The sequence below is a fragment of the Varanus komodoensis genome, unplaced genomic scaffold (genome assembly GCF_004798865.1).
Source record: "Varanus komodoensis strain SLA01 unplaced genomic scaffold, ASM479886v1 scaffold52, whole genome shotgun sequence".
Taxonomy (NCBI): Eukaryota; Metazoa; Chordata; class Lepidosauria; order Squamata; family Varanidae; genus Varanus; species Varanus komodoensis.
Window position 1 is genome coordinate 3489758 of NW_025336114.1, and position 12187 is coordinate 3501944.

General features: G+C 41.5%; 1 protein-coding gene across 3 annotated transcripts in view; it reads left to right on the forward strand.

Moving 5' to 3' along the window:
- The window catches only part of NDRG3 (NDRG family member 3), a 38474-nt gene extending 26307 nt beyond the window's left edge, over positions 1-12167 (forward strand). For 2 of the 3 annotated variants that reach the window (XM_044447640.1, XM_044447642.1), the window contains 10 exons: positions 280-366; positions 1212-1268; positions 2516-2619; positions 4235-4300; positions 6128-6179; positions 7245-7292; positions 7767-7802; positions 7886-7937; positions 8477-8515; positions 9263-12167. In XM_044447640.1, the coding sequence (XP_044303575.1) occupies positions 280-366; positions 1212-1268; positions 2516-2619; positions 4235-4300; positions 6128-6179; positions 7245-7292; positions 7767-7802; positions 7886-7937; positions 8477-8515; positions 9263-9441 (720 nt within the window). In that variant the 3' untranslated portion in view covers positions 9442-12167. The remainder of the gene's footprint in view (positions 1-279; positions 367-1211; positions 1269-2515; positions 2620-4234; positions 4301-6127; positions 6180-7244; positions 7293-7766; positions 7803-7885; positions 7938-8476; positions 8516-9262) is intronic. The other variant, XM_044447641.1, reaches the window with a different exon arrangement.
- Positions 12168-12187: the final 20 nt, after the last annotated feature.

The following is a 12187-nucleotide window of genomic DNA, read 5'->3' on the forward strand; positions in this document are numbered from 1 at the left end:
ATGTTGGCACGTATAATATAGTGAATAATTGTCACCCAGGAGAGCGTAAATAACCCAAGCCCTTGTAAGAAAGGAATTTTCTTTTTATAAAATTGCAAATTTTAATTTAACTATTGTTATTAAAAGTTGGTTCATGTTGGAGCAGTTAATTCAAGTTAATTGATAGTTCTTTAGGTTTCTGTTAACATTTGGGAATAATTCAGAAATCATTTTGTCATTAAAGCACAAATATTGGAGAATATGAAAGAGAGATTTTTTCCCCATGTCTTTGTTTTTAAGTTAAATCACCCTGATTTGGTCGAGGGCCTGGTGCTTATTAATGTTGACCCATGTGCAAAAGGCTGGATTGACTGGGCAGCATCCAAGGTAGGATGAGACTGACTATTCCATAATTGGGATGCTTATGCTAACATATATTGCAGTATCATTACATAACTGAGTATTGGTTGGATCTTCCTTTCCCTGTTCCACTTGCCCTCAAATAAATTCCAGAGAAAGAGATAAAAACACAAAGGTGCACTAATCAGTATTGAATATCAACATGCACTTTGATTCCTTATATAGTTGTAGTATCCCCAGTCATAAAGCTGGCATAGAGCCAAATGGCACACAGACATATGAACACTGCCAGCACATATTTACTAAAATGGTAAATACATGTGGATGGAACAGATAGTGAAAATTCAAGTGAAATAATGGGATAGTCCTGAGCAAAAGGAAAAAAAAGATTTGTTTTCATATGCATTGTGGCATGCTATGTTTCCTAGGTGAGAAGAGCAGGAGGATGGAGTGCTTGTCTACAATGTCTATGATTCAGCTAATAAAGACTAGTATGTTGACATTAGTGAGCTGTCCTGTAAAATACAAATTACATTGTAAGCCTATTAAACTTGCATGTATTGATGTCTTGTTATAGAAAATCCTTTAAAGTTTGCCACCTTATGATACTGTTTAAAAATATATTTGGTAAAAACTTACCTAACTGCAAGGATAGATTTTGTTGCACCTTAAAACCAAATTTATTTTTTCCAGAGTTGCTATTCTGTGTCAGATATATATTCTGTGTCAGATATAAATTCTAGAGTTCAAACCTTTGCTGGAGTAGAATTCACTACTTGGCCCAAAAAACAGTCTTGTGTAATGTAACCTGTTCTGTGTTAGTATACAAATGTGTAGTGCTACTGCCTGAAATACCCAAATTGTCTTTTCAGTTTTCTGGGTGGACAACAAACATTGTGGACATTGTTCTGGCTCACCACTTTGGTCATGTAAGTTAATGGCAGGATCTAATATTGGAAATGCTTATTAATTCAGTTAACAGTGATGAACAGTAGTTCTCTATAAGAACAGTGGATACTTAATGGAGCTGTGGTGATGGTGGTATTAGGACAGACCCAAGCAGAATCCATCCTTCCAGTATTTGCAGACTTCCTCTTCTGCTGGGCCTGGTCTTGCAAAATGAGTGAAGTGAGAGGAAGTCCACAAATGGTTGCAGAATGAAGCCTGTGCAACTGGCAACCTTCTTCCACCTTTGGGCAGGTGGCACAGGAAATGGATGCTGCTTGTACAGTGTGCATGCAGGGCTCTTTTCCTGCTAAGACATGCATGACCAGTCTTCCTCCATATTAGATGCAGCAGCCCAAACAGCAGCTACATGTCACATGGAAGAGGGACTCTGCTTGCGCAGCACATGGGGCTCAGTACATACTTGATGAGTGCCCCACATATGCTGGGCATGCTTACCAGGAACTCATACTCAGAGTCACTGCAAAGCAGACTGAAGTCTGGGGAGCTGAATCTAGGGAATTCAGTGGATTCTCCCCCACAAATGTTATTTATTATTTGTTGTTTGTTTTTCGGTGCCAGGCTAAGACCTTTTTATTTAAAACTTATTTTAAGTGTTAATTTATGGTTTATTTGTAGGATTTTAAATTTTTTAAGCTGAGATGCACCGGGTTTTAATATTTTTATTGTATAATTTTGTTCTTGCTGTGAGCCACCCTGAGGCTTTGTTGCGATGGGGGCGGCGTAAAAATGTTTTAACTAACTAAATAAATAAATGGATTCCTCACATGTCCCTAGTTGACAGTTCTAGATTGAGATTTATCATGGGGAATGCAGGAGATCAGTTTATTTATTTATTTATGGATTTATATCCTGCCTTTTTCGTACAAAGGGCTCAAGGCAGCTTACATCATTCTCCTCCTCCATCTTATCCCCACAACAAGAACCCTGTGAGGTAGGTTGGGCTGAGAGTCTGTGACTGGCCCAAAGTCACCCAGTTGGCTCCATGGCTGAGTGGGGACCAGAACCCAGATCGTCTGAGTCCCAGTCCCATGCTCTTAACAGTTTAGAGATCTGTTAACACATCTATGTATGCTTTTACTGTAGTACACAAGTGTATGTTGCTGCTTTGCTTAATACAATGTCTTCCTAGTATGTCTACTAAATAAATATATATATTTAAAAATAATATGATTAACAAGTATCTGAATAGAGTGTCAATCCTCACCAGGAAGAACTGCAAGCTAATCTGGAGCTGATCCAGACATACAGACTTCATATTGCACAGGACATCAATCAAGAAAACCTTCAGCTCTTTGTTACTTCCTATAACAGGTATGTGGCTGCTTCTGACCTTTTGCTTTTCTCATCTCTCAGCTTTCAAAGTATATAGTGCTACAACAGCAAATGACAAAGTCTCTTGGAAGAGTTTGATATTTTTCTTATGTCACAACATGCAGGTTAAATTGTAATTCTAGACAACCTTCTTCATACACAATATTTCAGGGGAATGGCCTTACCAAAACCTCTTAATTTTGGCTCTGGTTTTTTTGTAATGTTGTTATAAGTTTCCCCTCAACAGAATCACTTGTGTTCATTACTTCATTGTTTTTCTTCTTCTGACGTATGAATGAAGCAAGCAATGAGCATTCAGATTTCTTGCTTGATGCAGAGAAGCTATCTGTCAAATCAAGAAGTCTGTGACGACCAGAGTGGGTGTAATGTGGGAGATTGATGATCAGATCTCCCAGCTTTTGTTGTTGTTGTTAGTCGCAAAGTCACATCCGACGCATCGCAACCCCACGGACAACATTTCTCAGGCCTTCCTGTCCTCCACCATCCCCCAGAGTCCACTCAAGCTCACACCAACTGCTTCAGTGACTCCATCTAACCACCTCATCCTCTGCTGTCCCCTTCCTCTTTTGCCATCTATTGTTCCCAGCATTAGGCTCTTCTCCAGAGAGTCCTTCCTTCTCATTTGGTGGTCAAAGTATTTGAGTTTCATCTTCAGTATCTGGCCTTCTAAAGAGCAGTCAGGGTTGATCTCCTCTAGAACTGACCGGTTTGATCGCCTTGCAGTTCAGGGGACTCGCAGGAGTCTCCTCCAGCACCTCAATTCAAAGGCCTCAATTCTTCGGCGCTCAGCCTTCCTTATGGTCCAGCTTTCACAGCCATACATTGCAACTGGGAAAACCATAGCCTTGACTATACGCACTTTTGTTGGCAGGGTGATGTCTCTGCTTTTTAGTATGCTGTCTAGATTTGCCATAGCTTTCCTCCCCAGGAGCAAGCATCTTTTAATTTCTTGGGTGCAGTTCCCATCTGCAGTGATTTTAGAGCCCAGGAAAATAAAATCTGTCACTACCTCCATTTCTTCCCCATCTATTTGCCAGGACTGGATGCCATGATCTTAGTTTTCTTAATTTTAAGTTTCAAGCCAACTTTAGTTCCTTTTCACTTTCTGCCATGAGAGTGGTATCATCTGCATATCTGAGGCTGGTGATATTTCTTCTGGCAATCTTATTTCCAACTTGTGATTCCCCCTTAAAAACAGCTGATACAATTAATATATATCTTGAAAGAAACAAAGGAATTGCAGCTGCATCCAGTCACATATCTTTCACATAATGTGCTAAGCAGCAGAAATATGAACACTTGACTCCAAAAGGCAACCTTGCAGGTTCTGTGTGCTAATATTCAGCAAAATCCCATATTCTGATACCCAGCATTCCTTTAATGAACTATTGACTCCCTTGATGTCAATAAATGTGATTAAATCTAATAATTTGTGATTTTTTTTCCTATTAAATAGTGTCCATATTTAAACAGAAGCTAAATCATGTTGCAGTTTTGCTCCTCATATAATCTTTGTGCATGCTAATTCTACAAGACCTCTGTCCCAGCCACAAGCTTCCCAGTATTTGATGGTCGCTCTACCTTTGTCTTCTAGCCGTAGAGATCTGGACATTGAGAGGCCAGTCTTGGGTGTGACTGAAGACATAACAAAAACACTCAAGTAAGTTGCTCTCAGTTACCTTTAAGCCCTTAATTGAAACTATGTAACATTCCTTTTTAAGTTTAGACACTGCTGTTTTTCTGCTCTCCTACTGCCATGCATCTAAAGGAAGGATTCCTTTGAGGCCCATTTGAATCTGAATGTGGCTTATCCTGAAAAACTGCTTCTGTGGGAGGTGGGTGATTGCTGTCCAGAAGTGACTTGTGATCTTAAACATGCAGGAGTAGTTTTCTACAAGGGCAAAGAAGAGTACATATTATCAAATTGATATGGGTGTGTGAGGAATCTCTCTGGGGTTGGGAATCCTTTGGATCCCCAGGGCTTGGCTCCCTGACTCCGGTCTGTTTTGCAGAGGCCCAGACTCCAAGTTCCTGGCAAATACTGCATAAGCAGTACCTGCTCTCATGCCAGAGCAGCTGCTCAAGCAGCAGCAACTCCCTGTGCCAAAGAAGGCCAGACATGGGGTGCCCACCAGGAAAGCTACCCCCCACTGACCTGTAGTGATGCCCGCTTGCTTGCCAGTGCCGCCATTCAGATTGCAGTCAGGGGGCTGCTTTCTTAGAGGCAGCCTTGCGACTAAGCACCCCACGACTGCATTTCTTCAGCATGAGGAGCAGCAGCCAAGTGAGCAGGCAGTGCTACTAGTTAGGGGGCTGTTTTCCTGATGGGTGCCTCGTGACCACTGCACAAGCAGTATCTCTCTCCTGCACTAGCTGTGGCTTGCCTTCTGGGCTGCTGATGCTGATGCAGAAGACAGTTGCTGGTTGCACAACTGGGACTTGGCAAACATTCACAGACTACCTCTCAACTCTGTTCTCCTTGGGAGACCAGACTGAGCACAAGAGGAACCCTCTGAATGCTTGAAGGGGCAGATTCCAATAGGGTTTGAAATTTGAAAACACTCCAGCATCAGAGATTGGGAACCTAGTAAGACTTGCAGCACTAACATGGATGCAAAGGCTGTCAAGGGCCGTTAGTCATGATAGAAATGTATTACCTCCAGTTGTTGAGAAACATGAACAGGAAGGAGCTATCATTACACTTAGATCCCACCTGTGTGCTTCCCATATGCCAGGATTCACCCCATGGTCCAAAAACTGCAAAAGCCAGAAATCCACCTACTTATCAGTGTCCAGAGAAAAGGGTGGGGTAGTATTGGAATGACACTCAACAGAATTAATCCCTCTAGCATTCATGGACTTTCTCTCATGCTCTGCCTTGTCTTAGGAAGTGAACTGAGGCAAGAAGTTCGCAAATATTTGTGGAACAAAGGTTGTACCCCCAGCATCTGGCAACCTTCTTTTGTGTTGCTGCTGCATGTAGGATGAAGAGGGTCATTGCTTGCACAGCACATGGGGCGCCATTCCTGGCAAGCACCATATGATTGCTGGGTGTGCTTGCCCAGACCTTGGACTCAGGGCTATGACAAAGACGATCAGAGTCCAAGGAGCAGAGTCCTGGAAATCTGATGGATTCCCACCCCCAAAACAGATTCCTCATATATCCCAAGGATGTTTCTAGAGGAAGGATATATAACCTTCAGGTTTCTAGGCCTGGACTTCTGGTGTATGTTGGGTCTTGTATCTTGTGACTGAACAAAAGCAAGGCTAGCAGACTGAAAACATGAGGCATAGCCCTCATTAAGATTAATGAGTGCTGTACAGGGCATCTTTATGGTGGAATGTACTCATGATTACAGTTTTGAGTTGTTGTATTGAAATGCAGTGCAGCCCTCATTTTAAAATGATGTTCTTCTAAAATAGTAAGGCAGGAGATGATGTCATTTTTGAGTATGCAAACTACAGCTATTTCTTGTGGCGTTGATAGGTGCCCTGTCTTATTAGTGGTTGGGGACAGCTCACCTGCAGTTGAAACTGTGGTAAGTGTGCCATACCACGTGTTCTGCTCTTTCTCATAACCATCTTCCTTGTCATTGTAAGACCAAAGTGGAATTATTCTATAAATTTCCCATGCCCTGTTGAAGTAGTATTCAAATGTGAGACAGGTTTCATTCACGAATTATGATATGTGATAGACACAGACATTGTTTCCCTACTTGTACTTTAAAAATGCAAGTGAGAGTGGAGAGTTTACTAAGAGGGAGAGGACCTCAATCCTAAGTGGTCATGAGTATCTGGGCAGGTTTGAACATGTGTATTCTGCCATCTGCACACAGATTGGGATGGTTGTGGTAGGAAGATACAGATCCTTTTGATGCTGTGAAGGCAGCAGACATATACTGTCTTTATGTCTTAACTGATTTTTACTTTTCTCAAAAATGCAAGTTGGCAAATTAGACTTTGTCACTTCTCTCTCAAGTTCTGTACTACTACTACTTGGCTCTGAAGTCTTTGCTTGCACTTTCAGTATCCTTGCTCTGTGCTTCCCAGACAGTTTCTTCCATGTTTTGTTCTGTCACATTTGTGTCCTGTTATTTTCTGGAGCTCAGATAGAGTTACCCCATTTTATATTTCTGACAACTGCAAGGTAGGTTAGACCCCGATTGTGACTTGCCCAGTGAGTTCCCCACCTGAAGGGGGGTTTGGATACCAGTCTTCAAGTCCAGCATTCTATCCACTACATGGATGTCAAAAAGATAGTGAGCCTTCTCTGGGTCTGCATATTGTGCATCCTTCATATGAATGTAATCTGGTATTCAGTATAGCAGTCACATCAATAATGTCATCCTGCTTTGTCATATACTTAACTCTCAATCTTATCTATGTCGAACAAGAAACTTTATCCTTAAAGTCAGTGACTTATCTCTGCATTTTATTCAGGAAGCACCCCACTTCTGTTTTATTTATTTCCATGTACTGCTGAGGTACACACTTCTGCACCCAGTCCCCACCCTCACTGAATCCTTGGTGGGGGCTATGAATTAAAGTCTGCATATTTAGATACATAGTTGAGAAAAAATGAAATATTTTCTTGTGCTTTGTAGGTTGAATGCAATTCACGGTTGGATCCAACAAATACAACACTCTTGAAGGTAAACAACAGCTATGGCCAGCTGTGTTGTGAGCTTCCACTGTAGAGCTCTCTGTAGAGGTGTTTATGTCTGTATATCCCTCACTCTTCTCCTCTAGCATGAGAGAAGGGGACTGGAGCTGTGTGCTTCCATTTAAAAGAAAGTGCAGATTGACTCTGCACTAAACCATCGCTAGGAATAACTCTGTCGCAGACATGCTTCAAAAAACTTGTTCCACTTTAAAACAAGAAATGGAGTTAAACAAGCATTGTATGTATATATTACAATTTAGTATATCCAGTTTGCCTAGTCTCAGCATGTCAGGCACATTATTTTGCTGAGAACAATACAATCTTAAAGTTATACATACTGGGAAATATAGGCCATGTTTCTGCACTAATCCATCAAATGATGAATTACAGTTTTTGGCTTGGTTCGTGGCTCTGCTTTTTAGCTGAATATGATTTAGACCAGTTCTGACTTCTTTCTTTGCAGATGGCAGACTGTGGAGGGCTGCCCCAAGTTGTTCAGGTGAGCTCTCATGTTGAGGATATCCTGGCTCTGGCTCACTTTATTTGCACTCGATTCTTAGTGGCTTTCTTTTTCTTTTTTAGCCTGGGAAGCTGACTGAAGCCTTCAAGTACTTTGTGCAAGGAATGGGCTATAGTAAGTAACAGCAATAATACCTTATTTTGGAAGGACTAAATTATAGCTTACCTACTGTACAGGCCCCATTAAACTGTACAGCCCCAGTCAGACTTATTTTTTTTCACTTAAGAGTATCCTGCACCATTGGTGACTGTGTGAGTATGTATTGCTGGCCTGGAAGAGGGTGTCTAACTGTACTTACACATTTGTGTAATGTGTAATGGGCATCACTTCTTGAGCTTTCCCATGTAATCAGGCAGTCAATCCAGATATCTCTTAGCCAAGCTTTCAGTGAGTTATGACTTGTGGATAATTTATTCTCTGCTCAGAAGATTTGAATTGCAAGAATTTAGGAAGCTGGACAATGAAGGATTGATGGTTTACCTTGGCAAATGTGAGTTGCCAGAATCTAGGCTAACGTCAATGTCCTCTGACGATAAAGTGTTAAAGATACAGAAGAGCTGGAAGTGTACACTTGATGCTCAAGGAACTTACTCTACACATGTCATGGCTACACTAACTGTGTTTCCCATTCCCTCCCTTACCTCTTCTTCCAGTACCTTATGTCCAGCTCAGTCACTTGACCACTGAGTCAGGTACCTTCAAATGTGTGTCTTCTTTAGCTATTTTTAGCTATTTTTTCCTTTTCTTGTGCCTTATGCTGCTTATAGCATGACTTTGTAACATTCTGCATTTTAGACTGTTTCATTATACACTTTTTGCACTATAATTTTGTTGGAAGTTTAATTTGCACTGGGTTGAGTTTGCATGGTTTGCAGCTCTGTGATTAACCAGGCTTACTTCTGGCTTTCTGGCTAACTTAAACTATGTCAGGAATCCCTTACACATAGTGGGAAAGAGCATGCCTGCAATATCAGAAGTCTTCAGCAGTTGTCCATGTTGGGCCTTTAGCATCCTCCCCTTGAATATATACCTGCACTTCATTTTTACATTGTGAGTGGAATTATACATTCAGAAGAACATGTTGTTGCCAGACTTGGGTTTTCTTCATACAACAAAGATGACTATGGGAAGGCACTTGAAAGGAAGCACTTGAGGGTGGGAGAGCTGTAAAACAATTGGGAAATGAGACATGCTTGAGGGAGAATTTGAGGTGCAAAGAAACTTAGGGCCACACAGGTGTCTCCACACACAAATTTCCTCAGCGATCTAGATTAGGAACATCTGCATTTGTTGAGGAAACGCTGTTTTCTCATTCTAGTGGCAACTCCAAATATAGGTGATCTATATCTTACTTGTTTTTCAGTAGTAACTCTTCTTTACTGCCAGTTCCTGCCTAGAACATTTTGCAGTAGCTAACAGAATTTTCTTTTTTCTTACAGTGCCATCTGCAAGTATGACAAGGCTGATCCGCTCTCGGACCCAGTCATCTTCAAGCGTAGGTTCTGGAGAGAACACCCAAACACGGTCTCCAACCAGCAGTTCAGGAGAGGCAAAAACTGGAATGCCTGAAACAGCTGATATGCATGGCACCCCTCAGACTATGGAAGTATCCTGCTAAGCAAGCTTGTACATCCAGACAATCTGTTTTCTTCCCCTGTGAAGCCATCCAGAATCCAGTGTTCACCCAGACACGTGGCATTAACAGGTCCTTTTTTCCCACTATAACTTGTGCTTGCCCATCCTGTCTGCCACCTTTTCACCTGTCTGTCTCTTCAGCTTTACTTCTAGTTATTTTATATAGGCTGAAAAAACACAGGTTGCATACAAATGTGCCCAAAAACAGTAACTGGGCCTACTGAGAGTTATTTTGCAGCAGGGTGCACCCCGCTTTTCTCCTTGCCTTTGCTCCTATACTGTGCATTCTCAGTGCAACTGCTAACATTCCATTGGTGCTAGCGGAGAGAGTCGTTGTCTATGAAATGCCCTTCTTTCTCCTGCTTCCTGTGCTGTTAAACCATATGAGAGTTATGAATCTCCCTGTCTTTTAAAAAGTCAGTAATTTCTGTAGCTTGTGCACTTAGAACTGCCTTTCTACTTGTGCTTTTGGTGTAGGTTTTTAGGGCTATTGGCTGCAGCTGTTAAAATACCTTTGGGATGAGGGTAAAGAGAACTCAAATGTTTAAAAATTTCAAGGTTGGATCGTGAAGTCTGGACTGTCCAAACCCTTGAGTGTATCTCAGCATACTGTACAGTTGTAGCTAACCTTGCAGGAGTGCTTAGGTCTTTTATAGCTGAGATGCAACAACAAAGGTCTTTCTTTGTCTTGATAAAAAATATTTTCTAGCAGAGCTGCTGATGGAAAGATTAAAGCGGGCTGGTGCCTTTCAGACTACTGTACCAGTACTACTACTGCCATTAATCCCAACCAGCACAGCCACCCTGTTAGCTGGGAATTATGGAAGCTGTAGTCCATACACATCTGGAGGGTGTCAGGTTGGTGAAAAGAAAGGGCAAGGCTTCTAATGGGTTTCACTCTCATTAAGGAGGTTGCAGTATTGACCAGAGTAGAAGGAATTTACAAACACCAGATATATCTACATTGTAGTGACCTCCTGAGAGACTGATCTGGATACTTTGGATTATTTTTATCACCCTGGGAGAAAGGTCAAGAAACCCTAAGTCCTAGTTAAACACAATGCCAATATCTTACCACAACTGTTCAGTTACACATAGTTGTGAATCAGTTTCTAAAATCAGACTCAAACTGAAAATTCGGAAAGCTAGAGTTGAAATGAGCAAGGTGATTGCTGTTAGACAGCAGCCTAGAGTTATGAAGCACTGAAGACTTGAGACTTTTTGTTTTGGACCCAAATGGTAGTGAAGTGATGTAATAGGTAGACAAACAGTGCAATATCTTGTCAGGAGCAAGTTTTACTGAGTTTAAGTGAGGTTTGTTCCTAAGTGTGTCAGATTGTAGCCTAAACCTTCCTCATAATTTTGAATTAGTTGGGTTAAATTGTGTTTTAATCTTGCTATAGCAGCTGAACTAGGATGCATTACAATTACAGTGCTAATTCTGTAAAGGTCTGTTCTATATGCATGGGGGCTTTTCCTGGTTAGGACCAGGTATTTTTACAGCTTCCCTATGCATTACCACATCCCACCAACCAGAAAATTACTAAGCTCTTTAAAAAGTCTTACACTGATACTCTGGAAGAGGGATGAAACTAAAACAAAAAGGCTTATTTAGCTCAAGAGCTATTTATAAGGCATACTTTTGCAATGAATGGGAATAATTTAAGGAGCTGGTCAGCTTAGATTTCAGACCATGTCTTTGAATGAAGCTGTAGGGCATGTGGAGAACCTACAGCTAGTGCTGAAGCCTTTCCCAAATCAGGTGCATTACTGCAAAAACATGGAGAAAAGGAAATTAAATGGTGTCTGTGATTTATTCTGTTTGCATCATACAGGCCTCTTGAGCTTATGCAAATACTGGCTAAGGGACTGCTTTGATGTACTGTATATTGTGAAAATGTGCTTGGTTTGCTGCTGCTTTTTTATATTTTTCATTGGCTAATATTAAACTCTGTAGTCCCACACAAAACAGTGTCCTTGGTAGAAATGGGAAGTTCTGCCCTGGGAGCTAGTAATTTCCAAGACCAAACTGTTCCCTTGAAATTAAAAGGCAGTTGCTTTTTTGATTTTGACTGGGTTACAGAAGACTAGTTCATATGTAACCTCCACCCCCCGGGGCTGTTGGGTGGGGGGGGGGCGGGCAAGCAGGAGAGAGCAGGTCTGCTGCCTGCAACACATCAGCCATTTCTGCTTTTAATCAACAATCTGTGACCGGCCCATTTGTAGGTTAGGTGTAATGCACAGGTACCAAGTGCTCAAAGTTAACAAACCATGTGTTAACTGTTGGGCTCTTTAGCCACCAAACATCTCACTGTTCTGGGTTCACACATCATATTCAATGGCCTGTGAAATAGGCTGATTGTAGATTTAAAGCAGATGTAACAGTTGCACAGGAGGCATCACAGCTGCCTTCTCCTGCTCATGCACAATGCATGGATTATTTAAATGATGAACTGTCCTTAGGCGGAAACTATGTTGAAGTGTGTGATTTATTAGGGAGAGAGCTGTGGATAGGAATGAATATGCACAGTTGACTTGTTCCTGACTTTGGCAGAATATCTGCTTTTCAGTGTTGCACATTGGCTCATGGGGCCAAATTCTTTGGGTGATCAGCTGTGATTCAGGCAGGAGATGGGACTGGGAGATTCTGCCTGAGAGGAAAGATTCATACTGGTTAAATAAAGCTATAATAAAGTCATTGTTAACTTGGCTGTGTGTGTGATTTCCAT